We start from the raw sequence: 19,124 nt of genomic DNA on the forward strand, positions 1-19,124 counted from the left end.
GAGTTGTTTCGCCACTCTATATACGTGGGCGATACTAGTTTCTCCACTTCCTACATGATAGCACAAAAGTAATACAAACACATACGAATGACTAATCCATCAAAGAATATACATTATACGTACATGTATATGGATGTAGAAGAGTTATAGTTAAAATTGTTAGGCCCGAACGTGGAGTGCCTTTGTTGGTAACATAATGTCAGTATCTGCGATCGCTCTAAAAATAGACTTACAGCTGCATTGTTGAATGCCATAAAATATTTGATTGATACCCCACCTAATACCAATTGGTCTTAGAAGAGATGTGGAAAAGCGATATGACGAAAATTCACTGATCCTTAATAGATTTGACCAACTGCCCATCTCATGTCCTCTACATTACTGCTAGTTAGAGTCCATAAGTGGCAAATTTCGGTCATCCTCCCCATTAAATGAGCGAAGATACCGCCCGTATTTGTGTACTAGTCAGATAGTACAATTCAATTGATGTGGGATTATGTCTGAAATGGACTATTCGTGTGGATGGTAATGCATGGCAGATGCATATCACAAGAATACCATCAAATGACTTGCAATTTTGGCTCAAGGGAGCGTCAATCAAATTGACGACAACGGAGTCTTGCCCAGAAGCTTTTCAAACCTAGCTCTGTTACCTAAATAAACAAAACATTTAACCCAAATGCGATTGACAAAAAAGAAAGGAAGACTGTCCAACATCAAATAGTTTTAGGGGTGAGCATGGTCCAGATTGGTTTGGTTTTGTAGTAAACCAAGAACCAAACCAATACCTACGGTTTATGAATTTTGAGAACCAAACCAATCCATAAAATTCATAAAACCTAACCAATCCAGACCTTTAAGATACGGATCGGTTTCAGTTTTGAACCACGGTTTGCTTGAAGTTAAAATATCAATTTTATACACGATTTAAAGTACTCAAAATGGCATAGATAAATAAAACCAAAACTTATATTATCGCAGGTAAGAAACGTGGCAATAAAGGCTATTTTTGGTGTAGTATATGTAGACTCCCTATATGAGTCGGGTGTTACATTTTTTCCCCCCCTAATCTATTGATTATTCAGTTTATTTCCTTGCATGTTATTTGTACTTCTTTGAATTGGACATACCTAATTCGAATGTGTTTAGCACTAGCGTTTTATTTTATTATTATTTTGATCCGCACTAGCATCTTCTTTCCATGTTTATTTCAATTAATCGATTTAGCTTTGAGATGTACAGGAAGCCAAAAATTGTAGACCATGCTCTGAAAAGTTTTTGAATTTTTGGGTAATGAGAGCAAGTAGTGCAAGTTAGTTTAAAACACAACTATTGAGCAATTAATCCTTCTTTTTTTGTGTCTAATCTATGACTCATTCAAAAATTATCATATCTAAGGCTTTTCTCAATTGCAGTGCCTCTCATCAAACACATCCAAGAGCAAAAATCATTTGTCAAAGAAGCGGTTATTAGTGCATCAAGGTTAGGGATTCACGAGGTTATAGAAGAGATCGTGGATTCATTTCCCATGTCAATGTGAACGATGGACAAAGACAATAATACTACCTTATTTCAACGAGCAGTTATATATCGCCATGAAAATGCGTTCAACCTCTTATATCAAATTACTAATCATAAACTACATGTTACAACGGTTCGAGACAAAAATGGGAACACTATCTTGCACTTAGTCGGAAGATTGGCACCCCAAGTAAAACTCGATATTGTTCTTGGTGCAACTTTGCAAATGCAGCGTGAGTTACAATGGTATAAGGTATGGCATACTTTCTAAAGATTCTTTACAAAATACATATTCCTTTCAACATGTATGAATGGGTTAACAGTTATGAGCCAAACACACATATATGTGTGTGTCGTTTAGCTAAGCAGGACAAGCTATTATCAACATGTCCGTACGCGCACGGCCTGCAGACGTCAAATACTTGTTTTAGTTGTGTCGTTTAGCTAAGCAGGACAAGCTATTATCAACATGTCCGTACAATACGGCCTGCAGACAGACACATATATGTATGTTTGGCTCATAACTGTTAACTCATTCATGCATGTTGAAAAGAATATATATTTTTGTAAACAATCCTTAGAAAATTAGAAAGTAAGATGCCGCACCTTAAACCATTGTAACTCACGTTGCATCTACAAAGCTGCACCGGGAACAAGATCGAGTTTTCTTTGGGGTGCCAATCTTCTGACTAAGTGCAACATAGTGTCCTCATGACTGTCTCGACACATTGTAATATATCATTTATGATCACCCATTTGTTATAAGAGGTTGAACACATTTTCATGGCAATCTATAACTACTCGTTGAAATAAGTTACGATTGTCATTGTCCCTCGTCCAAATCAACTCGGGGAATGAATGTACGATCTCTTCAATAATCTCATGAATCCCTAACCTTGTTGCACTAATAAATGCATCTTTGGCAAATGATATGTAAGCGTTTGAGTCATTTAAAGATCTAATTTCCTTGCATACACATTTGAGTAGTGTAAGTGCTTCAAGATGTATTTGTTTTTGCTCTCAGATGTGTTTGATGAGAGGCACTGCAATTGAGAAAAGCCATATATATAATCATTCTTGAATGAGACATAGTTTAGACACACACACAGATTAACTGCTCAATAGTAAATTAATTAACTGGCACTAGTTATTCATCACCCCAACACTTTCAAGGGCATGGTCTGCAATTTTTGGTTTCCTGTACATTCCAAAGCTAAATTGATTAATTGAAATAAACATGGAAAGAAGATGCTAGTGTGGATCCCAAAAAAAAATTAAACTGAATACTCAACAGATTAGGAAAAAAACGTAACACCCAACTCATATTGGGAGTCTACATATACTACGCCAAAAATAGCCTTTATTGGCATGTTTTTTACCTGCGAAAATAAATCTCTCGGTAAAGGGTGCAATTAATTGAGATCTTCTATTAGCAGTTGGATTCTCAAGGTCGCCTCTACTCATGGGATCTTTGATGGCGATGAACGTCTCCAATTTCACAGGAACACCTTCGCAGGAAAAAACATATGTAATGTAAATGTAAGCTATTAGATATAAGATTGCACTTGGGGTCAACGTCAAATAAGACACAAATCCAAAATTTAAAAAGAAAAAAAAAATTGAGTTGGGATGACTAGAAACTTAAAACAATAGATAATGCGTTGCCAAAAATTCAGGCCACTACCACTGGGTAATGCGGATGCCTTTCTAGCTATACTTCCCAAAACATGAAGATTGCGGACTACATCTCTTGATTGAGCTGCTTGGGGATAGCGTCCCACCAGATTGAGGCCTACATCTGTTTGTCACAGATAAGACAAAAAGAAACAAAAAGTGAAAATATAAACACAGTAGAATAGTTGGTATTTCTCATTTATATACACTTGACATAGAATATTTAGCTTGGGCGATCGACTTATCATAGAATCTGGAGTTGATTGCATGATTGACATGCCGAACAAAATTTTCATTTGAGAAGGGCATAGACACATGATCATCCTTGGTAACGGTCAATAAGAACAAAAGGGTGTCTTTACAAGCATATAGAGCAGCACAATGGAGCGGTAATCGGTCAAGATACCCGTGAATGTAGAGTAAATCAGGATTTTTTTGCACCAAAACAACAGCGGCCCTCGTATTGCCAACCGTACCAGCCGTATGAAGGGCGGTATCACCATGTTTTTCCCGCAATGTCAAGGCTTCCACTGGCATCAACACCATCAACTTCTCCACAAAATGGATTGCCCTTTCTCCAGTCCCGACTGCTATGTGAAGCGCTGTCTCAGAAACGTTTGTGATTGGGGCTGTGATAGCTTTGACAAAGAATCTTCTGGCTGCGTCCCAGTCGCCTCTGAGTGCAGCTTTAAGCAGTGGTGTGTATCTCCAGTATTCATCCTTCACACCCTCCAAGGTTGTCCTCTGCAATGAGTTGAATAATATTCGATCTAATCTAACAATGACAAAAATATCCATCACTACTTTTAGTAGTTTATGATCTTGTGTGTAGGACGCAACATTATGAGTTTCCAGCAATGCTACATATCCAGAACCCAAAGATTTTAAATATCAGTACCGGAAACGAAATTGTAGTGGTATTTTCGTTGCAGTGTAACAATAGCAGGAGAATCGAACGAACGACATACGTAAAGGGAATCTATTGTAGCCGTTGAATTTTAAAAAACATTTTTGACAAGAAAATAAATTTTTAAAAAATTCCTAAATCACCCTTAACGATCGACTATTGGCTATAATGGCCGTGAACCAGTATGTAAATTGAAAAAATTGAAAACAGACCAAAACATGATGGAAACCGGAGATACACATGTGATTTTCCATCTCATTGGTATATATGGATGTAAAGATATTGGAAGGCTCAAAAACTGTACCCTATTGCCTCGTACAATACATACGGCCGAGATTTAAAACCTTGTCTTGAATAATACTACCAAAAAAACTTTAATAAAATTATGACCAGATTCAAAAGATGAACGGGAACCCAAGATCCCTCGACTGGATTACTCTCTACTATTGAGATGGATCCTTGTGGGACAGGTGATGTTGAGCTTCCACTATGTCTAAATATTCATATTTGCACCAATAAAGTGTTAGTGGTAGTTATCCCATGAAGGATATACCAGGAGATAGGGGGGGGGGGGAGGGGGGGGCTTATTACGAAAGAAACTTATGTCCAATTTCTTAACAATGAGAAATATGCAATTCTGATCGATCTGGATATTAAGTTGGTCGTGTACAAGCACTCAGGTGTTGAGAGGTCTTAGATTTGAGTTTTCCACATTGTGCATGGTAGTTGTAGCTTCTCCTATCTTGCTAGTTTCAGCCAAGAGAGGACCATGGACAATATTGGTTGACTTGTTAAAAGCTTTGTGCTGAATTTTCTCACGCCTTTGATCAAAACTAGCCCATTTAACAAACAATTTCCTACCCTCAATCCAAATGCCATTAGTTTCTTTTATTGCTTTTTCAACTGATCGAGTTTTCATTATCATATCTAATAAAACCAAAATTCCTCCCTGTTGCCTTGCTACGTTTCAAAGGGATGAACACATCCTTAACTACTCCGAATTTGCTATGCGTCTTTCTTAACAAATTTTGGCTAACGTCCTCCGGTAAATTATCCACAAACAATGTGAACAAGTTTTGAACAAATTTTGCCATTAATTTCTATGTTTGTTAAGAACTGGTATCCAATCACCCATTGCTAAATAAGTCTCATACAATCCGGAAATGCGTAACAGTTACCTCAAATCGGCAACGGGAAGAAGCAGACGGAGGCGCGGAAGAAGAGCAGAACGCAGCCTCAACAAACACGCAGAATCTGAAGGGCGCTAAGCAGCCAGGGGAAACACAGCCCAAGAACGCGGTGGTTGAGGGGCGATCAGCACGGTAGAAAGAAGGATCGGTAACGACTGAAAGCTGATGGTAATGAGGAGAAGGAAGGAAACTGGAACAAAACAGAGGGTAAAGGGAGGGAAACAGGGAGATAGGGATAGAGAAAAGATAGGGGTAGGGGCGGGTTGGAGACGACCAGCCGGCGGCGGCCGGCGGAAAGAGGGGTTGTGGACTAGGGTTTCATAATATTAGAAATCGCCAACATCGCCTTGTAGGGTAGCTAGTTTTTTTTTTTTTTTTTTCCGTCTAATATCATTTACACGACATCTCTTGTGGTAATGTACGTAGTAACATCTCTTGAGGAACAATGACGGCATCTGCCGTAACACTTACCCTACAATACCGTCCCGGCCTCAAAACCGGTCATTTCCGGTCGATACCGGAAGACAATACCGGACGAGATGGCGTTACCGGCGATTTCGGCCGGTATTTTGCAAAACAGTCCCATTTGTGCGGGCAGTGGAGAAAATGGAGGAAAATAAGGTAAAAAGGGAAAAGAGGAGATGGGAACGAAATCTGGCTCCTCCGGCGTATTCTCTGGCTCCTCGTGATCTTCTCCAGCATATTGGATTGGGAAGTTGAATTGGGAAAAGTGAAGTTATATTGGAAAAAGTTACTACTAGAAAACCAGTGGGTTTTCTTTTAGGGAGTTTATAAATACAACTGCGAATTTACTGCATGTAACTTGTTTTTAAGTAAATAATATTCGGACAAAAATGCCCTTATAAAAATGGACAAAAATATCCCTACTTTTATTACATACAACCACAAATATATAACCACGTCAAAAAAACATACATCCCATAAGTCCATAACCCACCCACGTTTCCCTCCATTTTTTTCCATCTCCTTCTAGGGGAAACCGTCTGGTTCTCTGGTTCCATTCCAAACCACCATTGTTGAGCTCCCACCATTGTTGAGCTCCCACCATAAATTCAGTCGACATCTGCCTTCGAACTCTCGCCTCACACCTTCTAACTCTCAATGGAAACCTCCATTGCTTCTTCTCCCTCCATTGGTAAAGAAGAAGTCTTGAACCCAGCATATGAGAGCAATGTGCATTTTGATTGGGGATTGGAAGGTTGTGCAATGGAAATGGAAGTTGACAAGGAAGAGGGAGCCATGGATGTTGTAGTTTCAGAGCCAAAATCACAGCACGAGGTAACTCATCACTCCTCCATTTTTAGCCTGGTTCTGTCCCGACATTGTCATATTCTAAAAATTGAAATTACGCCATAATTTCAAACTCTAGAGTTTGAAAATTAGAAACAATATCATATTCTAAAACTCGAAATTATGCCAAAATTTCAAACTCTAGAGTTCGAAACTTGTCGACAATAATCACTCCTCCATTTTAAATCTGGTTCTGGCACGACATTGTCAGATTATAAAACTTGAAATTAGGCCAACATTTCAAACTCTAGAGTTTGAAAATTGCAGATATATCATATTCTAAAACTCGAAATGTTGCTGAAATTTCAAACTCTAGAGTTTGAATTTGTAGACAATAATCACTCTCCCATTTTTAAGCTGGTTCTGTCCCGATGTGTTCAAATTCTAAAATTCAAAATTATGCTAAATTTGCAAACTCTAAAGTTTGAAACTTATATCATATTCTAAATCTTGAACTTATCACAAAATTACAAACACTAGAGTTCGAGACTTGCTGATAATATCATATTCTAAAACTTGAAATGTTGCCAAACTTTTAAACTTTAGAGTTCGAATATTGTGCAGATTGTGTTTAATTGATTTTTCTTTTGGTGTTCTAGGGTGACACTTCAACATTTGGTAGTCATGTAGGACCCGCAACTAATCCTACTCCCACTCCTACACTATATGATATATTATACGGAGCATTTCACAACGGACAAGGTGAGTGTTTCAAACCATGGAGTTTTTTTTCATGTGCAGCCTTATGGTGCGGGTTATGATTATTTTTTTTACCTTTCTACAGGTATTTTTGTCCGAGAAAGAATTGGTAGAGTGGACAAGATCTACGGGTAAACGATACGGCTTTGTCATTATCATTAAGGCCTCGGAGAAGTTTATTAAGAATCGCAAACCAAGGATGAGGTTTTCATGCGAAAGGAGCGGGAAGTATAGGAAGTTTGTGAAGAAGTCTTTGGGGGAGGAGGTGGCTGTGAAGAAAAGGGCGACGCGTTCCACGGGCGTAAAGAAAATTGAATGCCCATTTCTATTGAAAGGTGTAAAGGACAATGATGGTTGGACTGTCTCTATCCACAATGGCACTCACAATTATCCCCCAGCGGTGTATTTGGAGGGGCATTCGTATCCTGGAAGGTTGTCAGTGGAGCAAACTGCCATGTTGGTGGATTTGTCAGTCTCTATGGTTAAACCCAAACAAATTCTAAGTCAGTTAAAGGGCAATGATCCTTCGAACGTCACGACAATCAGAGATGTGTACAATGCACGACATAAGTATGGAGTGATAGAGAAAGCGGGGAGAACTCAAATGCAACATCTAATGGCTCGGCTACAACATTTTAGCTATGTGAATTGGGACCGTTCGAACAAGGATGGGAATGTCACGGACTTGTTTTGGGCTCCCCCTTGCGCTGGAGAGATGTTACGTGCTTTCCCTCGAGTGTTAATGATGGATTGCACGTACAAGACAAATAGGTACAAGTTTCCATTGCTACAAATTGTTGGCGTAACATGTACGGAGTTGACTTTTAACGTAGCCTTTGCTTTCATTGAGTGTGAAAAGGCGAAAAACTACACTTGGGTGTTGGAGAAGTTAAAGGGCATGATGGATGCCGATTCGCTTCCGGTTGTTATCGTCATGGATAGGGAGTTGACGCTTATGAATGCCATCAGAAGTGTTTTCCCTCATGCTACCAATCTCTTATGTAGGTTTCATATCTCAAAGAACGTCTTAGCTAAGTGTAGGAAGATGTTTGATGACAAGACGTGGGAGGAGTTTAGTTGTAGTTGGGGCCTAGTTGTCCTTTCAGCGAGTGCTACACAGTATGAAGAGTGCCTTCGTGCTTTGAAGCGTGATTTTCAAATGTTTCCTGCAGCACTTGATTATGTTGAGAAAAATTGGTTAATACCTTATAAGGAGAGGTTTGTTGGAGCTTGGACGGATAAAGTCATGCATTTTGGTAACCTAACAAGTAATAGGTAAATGTTTTATTCGCAATTTAAGCACTTTCTTTTTGCATTTCAAGTAAAATCTATATATGTTATTTGATATGGCTAACGTCTGGATATATTTATTTTTTCGTAGGGCGGAGAGTGCACATGCTGCGCTAAAACATCAACTAGAGCACTCCCAATGCAACTTTGACAATATATGGGAGAAAATCACTACAAGAAAAAGTATGTTTAGTGACGAAAAAGTGGCGACAAAATTTAATTTCGTCGCTAAATGAGTATATTTGGCGACAAAAAAATAAATTCGTCACTGTTTTGATAACTTCCTTGACGAAATTATTTTGTCACCAATTATAACTATTTAGTGACGAAAAAGATATTCTTGTCACCAAAGGCTCCTATTTGGCGACGAAATAAAATTTTCGTCACCAAAAGAGTAAAAAATGAGACGAAATTATTTTTTGTCACAAAAAATAACTATTCGGTGACGGAAAAAATATTTTTTCGCCAAATAAACCAATTTGGTGACGAAAAATATTTTCGTCTTCTTTTTACATTTTCAGTGACGAAAAATTTATCCTTTGGTGACGAAATTTATGAATTACGCTTTGTCACCAAATATATTTCGGGCATAACTCTTTGCTCAGAACTCCGATTGAGATAATCTAAATTGGGTTTGAACAATAACATAAAGAGCTACGACTTTCATGTTTATTAAAATTGCTAATTTTAATGTTTAATAGTTAAAAATGGCGTTCAAAATATATTTTAATGTTCAATGTATGTGTTATATATTAGATATTTCAAACATATGCTGAAAAGTTTGTGTGGTGTAGTTGGTTAAAGCATGCGTGCAAAACATAGGAGACTCAGGTTTGAAACCCCGCAGGAGCAAGAAAGTGAGATTTTTTTCACATATAAGAATTTCTTTCGTGACGAAAAATTTCGTCACCAATGGGTCACTTTTGACGAGCCAAAGGGAATAATTTGTGACGAAATTTTTTGTCATCAAAAAAGCACAATAGGTGACGAAGAAAATTTCGTCACCAAGTCATTTTTCCGTGACGAAATTTTTCGTCACCAAAAGGCACTATAGGTGACGAAAAATAGATTTCGTCACCAGGTAGGAATCCTCGACAACCTTTAATCGACAAATTTTTTTTCGTCACCTATATTATTTGAGACGAAAAACATACAATTTGCGACGATTTTCATTCGTCACCCAATGCAATTTTTCTTGTAGTGAATGCACTGACTTATTTTGTTACAAGAAACTGAAGTCAAAGCTTCTTTGGAGAAGAGTCTTACTTTTATCCCACATGAATTTAGGAGTCCTATATTTGAGATGCTGAGGGGAGTTGTTTCGAAGAATGGCATGACACATGTTTAGCCGCGTCTCGTCAAGTTGAATGGATTGTGGAATCGAACCATGCGTGCGAGTGTGCTTTGAGGTACACCCATGGTTTACCTTGCGCTCATGAGATTGCTCATTACAAGACGAAAAATATCCCTCTACCGCTTGAGTTAACACACGACCATTGGAAAAGGCTGTCTTTGGTTCCAGCCAAGAATGATGCTTCGTTGGGGGAGACAATTAAGGCTAAGTTTCAGATTTTCTACGATAGATTTGTTAGTGAAAAGCCTGATGTCTAGCGCAATATGTTCAAAAAGTTCGAAGAGGCTATCAATCCGGATTGCACTACCCTTGTTGAACCCCAAGAGAAGGCAAAGCCACGCGGTCGCATGTCAACAAAAGAAAAAAATGCAGCCAAAGTGCGAAATGCAACCAAAGTAAAAAATTCGACGCGTAGGGATCCTTCGGAGTTTGAGCACGTTTTGGCCTCCCTTCAACCCTCCCTTGAAACCCCCAAGGCAGTCAAACAGAAACCGCGGCGCAATCCGAGAGCCAAAGAAAAAGTTGCAGCACAAGTTTCAACATGCCACTTCATTGATCAATTTCTGGAACCAATAAGACCTTACATCGAATCGGTTAAGGATGTTGAATCTGATGGGAATTGTGGGTTCCGGGCAATTCATCAATGAGGATTGTAATTAGCATGAGTGGAAACAAGTAAGAATTGATTTGCTAAGAGAGTTGGATGCAAATTTTGACTTGTACGAAAGAGTGGCATTGAGGAGCGGGGAGGGCTTGGGAATTACATGGCATTTTAAATTGGTATGAAAGTCCAGCGCCACAGGCTAAGTGGATGACAATGCCAGACATGGGTCACCTCATAGCCTCTACTTATAACTGTGTCCTCATCCACTTATCAAAACTACAATGCCTTACATTCCTTTCCCTCCAATCTAAACCCCTACCCTCCATGAAGCGAAAGGTTATTGCTATTGGATTCGTTGATGGCGGACACTTTGTACAGGTACTCAAGTTATTAGTTTATTATTTGCACATTTCTATATAACGAATGTTGCTCTTGAAGTCCAAGTCAATGTAATTGTTATACATACCCTCTCATTTGTACATAATGAATGTTACTCTTAAAGTCCAATTAAAGTTAATTTTTTTTAAAACCTACTATGGCAGGTGTTCCTCAAAAAGGGTTCTCCCATGCCACTAATAGCTTGCAATTGGACAATCTATCGCGACTCTATAGCCAAAAATTGGGATGTACCATATGTCAAGGCCATTCAAAAGTTCAAGGAGATCATTGGCAATGACGTTGCAACAAAGGAGGTCATTGATATGGATTAGACATTTTTATTTGTCAAATGTATCTTGTACTTTGTGCTCGTATTTTGGGAAATAGAATGGTGATTGCACTTTGGATCCTAATATCTGACAAATTGTAGTTGTACGTATTTTGGTACTTATGGATGAATGTTGGCAATCAGGTACTTATGGATGAATGTTGGCAGTCAGACAAAGAACTTTCAGATGCTAGAGTTTGAGCAAACTGCTTACAATCATACTCTAGTACATGAAATTTGGGAAATATTTCAATGTAATGAATTCGAAATTAGTAAAAATTTCATACTTTAATTTCTGATTTTGTTATGCAATTTCATATCCATGCCAGACATGGGCCACCTCATAGCATTTGTTTTTCACGTGGTGCTCATCTTGTAATCGAATCACCAATGCCTTACGTTCCTTCCACTACGATATCCGCCCCATCCCCTTGCCTACATTTGATTACGCTTGGACATGTTGATTTCACAGGATAGTAGGCACCAATGTGGTAAGATACTGGTTACTATAATTTATATATTTCAGATTATGTATTTCAATTTCTGGAATCTGAAATACTGGCATTATTTCATACTCTAGAGTTTGAAATTTATAAGGATTTTCATTTTGTAATGTATGATATTGATGTAATGCACAGACTAGGTTGGTATAATTTAATTTATGCGTTTCGGATAACGTAGTTCAATTTCTGGAATCTAAAATGTTGGTAAAAGTTCATACTCTAAAGTTCCAAACTTTTGAGGATTTTCATATTCTAATGTATGAAGTTTATGTAATATTTCTAGTTCTAGATATTGAAATGTTTGGATAGTATGTTGTTAAGGACTGGGCTGGGTTCAATTTCTAGAATCTGAAATGTTGGTAAAATTTCATACTCTAGAGTTCCAAATTTTTGAGGATTTTCATATTCTAATGTATGAATTTTTTTTAATATTTCTAGTTCTAGATATTGAAATGTTTGCATAGTATGTTGGTAAGGACTGAGTTGGGTTCAATTTCTAGAATCTGAAATGTTGGGAAAATTTCATACTCTAGAGTTCTAAATTTTTGAGGATTTTCATATTCTAATGTATGAAGTTTTTGTAATATTTCTAGTTCTAGATATTGAAATGTTTGCATAGTATGTTGGTAAGGGCTAGGTTGGGTTCAATTTCTAGAATCTGAAGTGTTGGTAAAATTTCATACTCTAGAGTTCTAAATTTTTGAGGATTTTCATATTCTAATGTATGAAGTTTTTGTAATATTTCTAGTTCTAGATATTGAAATATTTGCATAGTATGTTGGTAAGGACTGGGTTGGGTTCAATTTCTAGAATATGAAATATTGCTATAATGTCATACTCTAGGGTTTGAAATTGACATGACTTTTCAAATTTTAACATCCGAATGTTGGTAAAACAAATGCGACAGTTGTTTATTTATTTAATTTTCTACAAACCTGTAGCCGCAAGTATTTGTCAAATGCACGAATAAGCTAACACATATATTAGCAACATATTTGTCAAAAATTATGCTACCAAGAAATTGAACATAGTATCCATCAATCGCCATATCCTACATCATCAAATAATACACAAAATAAATACATCCATCGAGAACTACCATGGCTAACTAGTGCAAAATATGTCTGTCATGAACGCCATATGGCATTACTAATCCATCATAAAACAAAAGGTATTCCACCACAGACCATGTGTCAAGTGAAATGGTTGCGCCGAGCGTGCCGAGCGAAAAAACAACCTGAGCTAGGACCTGGTGTGCTAGGGTGAGCAGCGTCTTAGCCCCTCAAAATCCTCTGCACTTCACGAAGGGTATTTTTCATGTCAAACGGGGAAATATGTGTTCCACTCAAGCAACTGTCTAAAAGGACCAAAGCCGCTGCAATCCGCTCTTCTGCACTCTCAATATTATGCCCGTCTCTGCGACCACGTGCCACCTTCAAGTGTGAGACCCTCCTAAACCAAGGAAGGTAGTCTTGGTGTGACTCCCAAGGAATTCCAGGTGTAACCGGAACTCGCTTGTCCTCATGTAGCATATGGTCACGCCAATTTTGCCAAAGACCATTTGTATACTGGTACACCACACTGTAGGTAGCAGACGTAGATCCTCTAGTACCCCGCAACGGGGCTAACGGAGGCCCGGGGACTAACTGCACAAGGCCGAACTGCCTCAAAACTCTGTCCGGTAGGTAGGGCTCAACGACGATCATGCAACAGATGCAGCCAGTGTATAAAGCTATATCTGCCACAACTTGCCTACGTTCTCTATACGGGTTAAAAACCATCTGCCCAACAAATTTTGCATAAGTCAATTGATTAGTTCAATAAAACTTACAAGTATGTATTCTAGTTACCTGGCTAGCTTGGACATCGTCCAACATCTCACGGTAGCGGACTGTGGTGGCCGACTTAGCCTCCTTACGACTTTGCCAGTGTGCTGCCCGTGGTAGGTCCTCCGTGTAGTTTGCATTTATGGCGTGCTGGAACATAGGAAAATGCTCTTGAATCCATGCCTGCATTTTAGTACACATAATTCATATATTTAGTAATTCAGAATCCATGTGTACATTGCAAGTTTAACGTGTCCGTATCCGTGTCAAAATTAATGTCCCAAATCTATAAAATTCATGTCCCAATTATAAAAAGTACAAAGTCTATCAATGTGTATGCATGTATCTATATCCTCTCTCTCTCTCTAGCAAATCTCTTTAAGTTTGAACATGTCTCTCTTTCTCTATAACTCTCTGTCTCTCATTTCAATTTTTTAAGTAAATTGTCCGTGTATAATGTGCGAGAGATATCTAATTTTTTCACGTATTTGATGAATAAATACATGTAATTAATGTGCGAGAGATATCTAAATCGTTGTTCGTGTAGCAATATTTTTGAAAATAACTAACTACCTCCAACAAGGTCATGTAGCCACCCATCTGCATAACGTGACTTCTACTTGCTTGTCCAAGCTGCCTATACAGGAACCCCAATGCTCCTACACCCCAAGCATACCTCTTGACCTATCCCAAGTCAGACAAAAGAGCGAGGCAGGAAACATTCACCCTAATTCCAGTCTTGTCCACAAATAGTGTGGTCCTGAGAAGGTACAACAAGAAAGCCCGTGCACAATAATCCACCCTCTCATCTGTGGCATCATCTCCCACATTCATGAAAGTATTTTTCAACCAGTGCAACACCACCACAAGAAACAGCGTCACTCGCTGCAGCCACTGTCACACCAAGACATCTATGCATAAGAGCAACACAATCCTCCTTACTATGAACCTCTGCATGCACAGCTAACCCCTCGACTGGGAGCCCAACAAGATAGAGCACGTCTTCAAGTGTAATGGTCATCTCCCCAAACCCAAAGTGGAAGTTGTTTGTCTCTGGGTGCCACCTCTCCACAAACGCAGACACTAACACCTTGTTGCAATACCTGTAAGTAATTTGAGCGAGTGGAAACAACCCTGAAGCTTTAACCCTATCCATGAACCTACGATTGGTTGTCGGTAGCTCCCAAATTTTCAAATAACGCGAGTGGTTATATATTTTCAACAACTGTCGCTCCCTACCATTCCAAATATCACCTGCAACATGATTCCTGAAATCCTTTAACAAGCTCGGATATTCTGTACCAACCGGAACCTCATCATGCCTCTGCCTCTGTTGTCGCCCTCTCCCTCGCCCTCTACATACAACCGAAGCCTCAATGTGTGCATCAGCCTCATGTGCATCGGGCCTAGCCTCCTCCTCCGCCTGTCCATCAGGCCTTGCCTCATCCTCCCCCACCTGTGCATCCGGCCTGGCCTCCTCCTGGACCTTATCCGCCTGTGCATTGGGCCTAGCCTCCTCCTCTGCCTCTATAGCATTCTCCTCCACTTGTTGCTCTGCCTCAGGCCTGTTCCCCTCCTCCCCGACCTCTCTGACAACCTTCTTCTGCCTCTGTCATCGTCCTCTCCCTCCAACTTCTCCAACTTCTGAAGTTAAAGTTTGGTCAGCCTTCCTCTTTCTTGCTGAAATAGTAGGACAAGTCCTCTTCATTTTCCTGTATTCACCAATTCAGAGCAATCAACCTTTAGCACATGGATTCCTCTACATTTTCCGTCAAAAAAATCAATTTTAAACATCTAAAATGATAGAACATCTCACATAGTATAAGCAAATAAGACCCATTCTTGGAAAAATATTATAAGAAAGAAACATAGAAAAACCAGTACCCAAGTGGAAAAGACCTTCATTTATTGCCCAAAAATAATAATTTGCGCATATAAGTGTTATACCATGAAAAGGAAAAAATAAATAATATGAAACTCACAAGCAATACTATTGCCTTCATACCATTAGACTTCATATCTTACTGCTCTATTGTTTACTTTCATTATTCTTTGAATTTTCGAATGTGGATTTCGTCTGTGAATCTATCTTACGCACAATGCATTTGTAGATTGCATGACGTTGGTGGATTCGTTTGCCTTCTTTGTGTTTTCCCAACCTAGGATGTGTTCTAGGCTGAAACCCATGAAAAGTTGGACAGTCACGTAACCTGTTTCCATAGTGTTTTATCTATCCACTTCGTAGCTGTAATTCTTTCCATCTAATCCATCTTAGGAACTGAATGATGTGGATGACTAGATTGCAACATGTTTATTTTTATGCTCTCCATCATAATTCCCATGCATGAGTCACAAGCAACAATTACCAAAATGGTTATTCATTCTATCACTCTCCCAAGCACCATAGTAACTAGGCTCTTCAACATGCTAACAAAAATTTGAAAAAAGAAAAGACAATAATTGCCTAAGTTAACAACATTCCATAAGATTTAGGTATTGCTCAAATAGCAACAAAGTTGTCAAATAAGTACTTCCAGGACCAAACACAAATGAGTCAAACGACCCAACGTAAGAAATGTAAACTTCTACAATGTGTCTTAGTGTGAGAGAACCTTTATATTCCAGATTTGCTCCATGTACAACTTTTAGAGATTTGAATGTTTGAACTGGAGAGCAGTGGACTAAAGATTAACATGAGAATTGGGTTTTTTCCCGCCTAAAGGTTCACATATAACTACGGATGATTATACAACTAAAGTTCTGATCATCATTATTACATTTTTAATCGCAGCTAGATTATCCATTAATGAGAAACTAACTCCTAAAGTTCGGAACAATGAGCTGCTGAATTACAATTGCTATAACACCAACGCCTATTCAATAGAGTTATTAAGAAAAACAAACAAAGGTAGTGATTTCCAATCTCTTCTTTGATAAATGCACTCCGTCCTTTAGTGAAACTCTTTGACAGAAAATAATCGGATCAACTAGTCCTCTTTTCTACATTGGTTTTTCTCTTAGGAATTTCAGCGAACACATGGTGTGCAAAGTTATTTACAGTTGATTAGAAACATATAAAATGAACATAGAGGAACCACTATAATTTTCAATCTGTTTCAGATTCAAACATCTCAAATAAATGTAAAAAATCAAATTCTTAAGTTCGAAATCTGTCACAGAAATCAATTTCAAACATCTGAAATAAATTGAAAATTTCAAGTTTATATGTCTGAATATGGCACCAGATTTTCAGACTCTAATAATTGAACAGAAAACCTAAAATCAAGTTCTAATATCTGATTGTATCAGTTAGGGATTCAAAAATTACCTTTTCAAGGAGTTGGGTCGGACGACGGTAGTGATGCCACCTTGGTGGTGCTTGCTGATGTGTGGCGATGGTGGTTCGACAATGGAGACAACAGAGGTAGTGAGGGAGAAGAACAGGGAGAAGGGGGAAGGGAAGTGGTGGTGTTTCGGGTGGGTTTCAGAATTGGAGCCGAGGGTTTTCAAGTGGGTTTTTCAGAAAACAGAGAGAGGCCGAGAGGGGAATGGAAGGTTTTCAAAAAAATTTGGCCGGTGGATTGGGGAGGGATAATTTTGGAAGTTCACGCCTATTTTGGGGTTGTATGGTAACAAATTTTTATAAGATTTGTGGTTTAAGTTAGTAAAAGGTTACATGCAGTAAATTCGCAGTTGCATTTATAAACTCCCTTCTTTTATCGGTTAAAAAAACAGTGGTTTTAAGAGCACGCCGTCATGACAAAGCAATAATCCCAAAAAAATTGACAAAAAATTAACAAATGCGAAGAAAATTGAATAAGGATAAAAAAATAAGCCGCTTGGCTTATTTAGCCGAACGACAAATACTCCATAGTTTTATTGGAAAGGGTGTGTGTATCCTAATTTAGTCAAATGATTTTGACACTCAATTCTTTTATGATAGCACTCTAAAATTTGTCTTTTAGCGTGAAAATTATACATAGCAAGATACACTAAAAAACAAATTTTAGAGTGCCAACTGCAGTGCCAAAATCATTTTCCATTTAATTTAACCCCAAAGAAAGTGTGTGTATCATAGAGCACACTCTTTTATCCTACTAATTGCGGTAAATTCGAAACCGTACCGGTATCTAACCGGTATTGGTACCGTACTATATATATACTAGGAAAATCGGTACTCTAACCGGTATAATATTCAGAGCCTTGGTATGTACTTAATTAACTACCATACCAAACGTCGTCTGATCTGGTGGAAAAAAGGAGAGAGAATCTTGCGACCCTATTCGTTTTGGGGGATTTTAAATTTGTAGGTAATGAGTGGAGAGAGAAATAAAGTAATATTGAAAATATGGGTAATGATTAGAGAGAGATAGAGAGAAAAATGAGAGTAATGATTGAAAAGAAATAGAATAATAAATCCAAAACCCCAAAACGAATGGGATGCAATATTTAGAAACCAAATCCAAACAAACACTAAATAGATATTTGAAAGGGTAGACCTATGGTACACACTTCTTAATAAGTGTGTACCGTACACACCCTCTATATATTTCTTTGGATTTGAAATAATCTAATCTTAACCATTCAATTTTTTAATTAAAAAAAAGTGCAACCTGTCTAACCGGTCATCACTTACTCTATTGTTTAGTTTATCTCTCTTCTATCTTTAATGGGCTTTCAAATACAGTCCAATATCAATTTGGGTGGTTTAGAAATTGGGGTTTTTAGGATTTTTTTTTAACTTTCTAAACTATTAAATTTAAAAATTATGAAAACAATAAAATAATTTAAAACTAATTTAATAAACCAATAAAGTTAGACTGTTCGATATGATCAATTTTTTAGTTCAATTTGATCAACATGACATTATTAAATAATAATGTCTTCTGATACGTACTTGTCAATATCCGATAATCTTTGGTTTTAGTAAAAATGTTGAATATCACAAGACTTGATATCCTAACGGCTTAGATTGATCATCCTAACAAAAAATTAAAAAACAAAACTTAAGTTAAAATTGGTCATACTTTTGACAATCATACTCAACCCATTTCACCTGAAAGGTTGAACCTAAATCCTTGTCTTGAGACAGTTGAATAATTAGTTTTTTAATAAACTCTCATTTATCCACGAAAATTGGAGGGATTTTGATTTTTTGGATAAAATTTTTTAGAGAGAAAATTTGATTTCGAGAGGAAATTGCAATTGTAATAAAAAATTTGGGTATAGTACTTACGTTTTGGTGAATTTCTTGGATGAAAATTTTGAGCGAGAATTTCATTTTTAGTTTAAAATTTTGAGGTATTGTATAGGGAAAAATTAAAATTTCAAAAAAAAAAAGAGGATGGAATTGAAAGTTAAGATAATATGGCGGATATTTTAAAATTTTAAAAAATAATGTGGCAGAAATTAAAAATAATTTTAGTTTAAATTTCGTACAACACATTGTGCTAAGATAACAACAATATATGGTATTGTTACTGAATTTGTGATTTTTTAGACATGTATTTTACTTGGGTATAATTATTATTGATTGTGG

The 19,124-nt window shown here is 37.7% G+C and overlaps 4 protein-coding genes across 5 annotated transcripts; 2 read left to right on the forward strand and 2 right to left on the reverse strand.

The window, feature by feature from the left end:
• Positions 1-2,682: 2,682 nt before the first annotated feature.
• Positions 2,683-4,007, reverse strand: LOC131327408 (uncharacterized). 2 transcript variants are annotated; one of them, XR_009200297.1, is made up of 3 exons: positions 3,206-4,007; positions 2,901-3,029; positions 2,683-2,719 (listed from the first exon to the last, which is right to left on the reverse strand). XR_009200297.1 is itself a non-coding variant. In XM_058360549.1 (2 exons), exon 1 carries the CDS (start codon positions 3,991-3,993, stop codon positions 3,391-3,393), a length of 603 nt encoding a protein of 200 aa, XP_058216532.1. In that variant the 5' UTR covers positions 3,994-4,007; the 3' UTR covers positions 2,735-3,029; positions 3,206-3,390. The 2 variants fall into 2 exon arrangements, 1 of the variants encoding a protein (XP_058216532.1); XM_058360549.1 differs by lacking the exon at positions 2,683-2,719 and having other exon boundaries at positions 2,735-3,029.
• Positions 4,008-6,357: 2,350 nt separating this feature from the next.
• On the forward strand, positions 6,358-10,203 carry LOC131327795 (protein FAR1-RELATED SEQUENCE 5-like). Its single transcript, XM_058360926.1, has 5 exons — positions 6,358-6,591; positions 7,203-7,305; positions 7,407-8,577; positions 8,684-8,775; positions 9,896-10,203. The coding sequence occupies exons 1-5, from the start codon at positions 6,415-6,417 to the stop codon at positions 10,201-10,203; spliced, it is 1,851 nt and encodes a 616-aa protein (XP_058216909.1). The 5' UTR covers positions 6,358-6,414.
• Positions 10,204-10,697: 494 nt separating this feature from the next.
• Positions 10,698-11,411, forward strand: LOC131327410 (uncharacterized). The gene is made up of 2 exons (XM_058360550.1): positions 10,698-10,928; positions 11,093-11,411. The coding sequence occupies exons 1-2, from the start codon at positions 10,758-10,760 to the stop codon at positions 11,258-11,260; spliced, it is 339 nt and encodes a 112-aa protein (XP_058216533.1). The 5' UTR covers positions 10,698-10,757; the 3' UTR covers positions 11,261-11,411.
• Positions 11,412-12,862: 1,451 nt separating this feature from the next.
• LOC131327407 (protein MAINTENANCE OF MERISTEMS-like) lies at positions 12,863-14,921 on the reverse strand. The gene is made up of 3 exons (XM_058360548.1): positions 14,159-14,921; positions 13,610-13,768; positions 12,863-13,540 (listed from the first exon to the last, which is right to left on the reverse strand). Exons 1-3 carry the CDS (start codon positions 14,189-14,191, stop codon positions 13,034-13,036), a joined length of 699 nt encoding a protein of 232 aa, XP_058216531.1. The 5' UTR covers positions 14,192-14,921; the 3' UTR covers positions 12,863-13,033.
• Between the last annotated feature and the right edge of the window lie 4,203 nt (positions 14,922-19,124).

This window comes from Rhododendron vialii, chromosome 5a (assembly GCF_030253575.1).
Source record: "Rhododendron vialii isolate Sample 1 chromosome 5a, ASM3025357v1".
In the NCBI taxonomy this organism is placed as follows: Eukaryota; Viridiplantae; Streptophyta; class Magnoliopsida; order Ericales; family Ericaceae; genus Rhododendron; species Rhododendron vialii.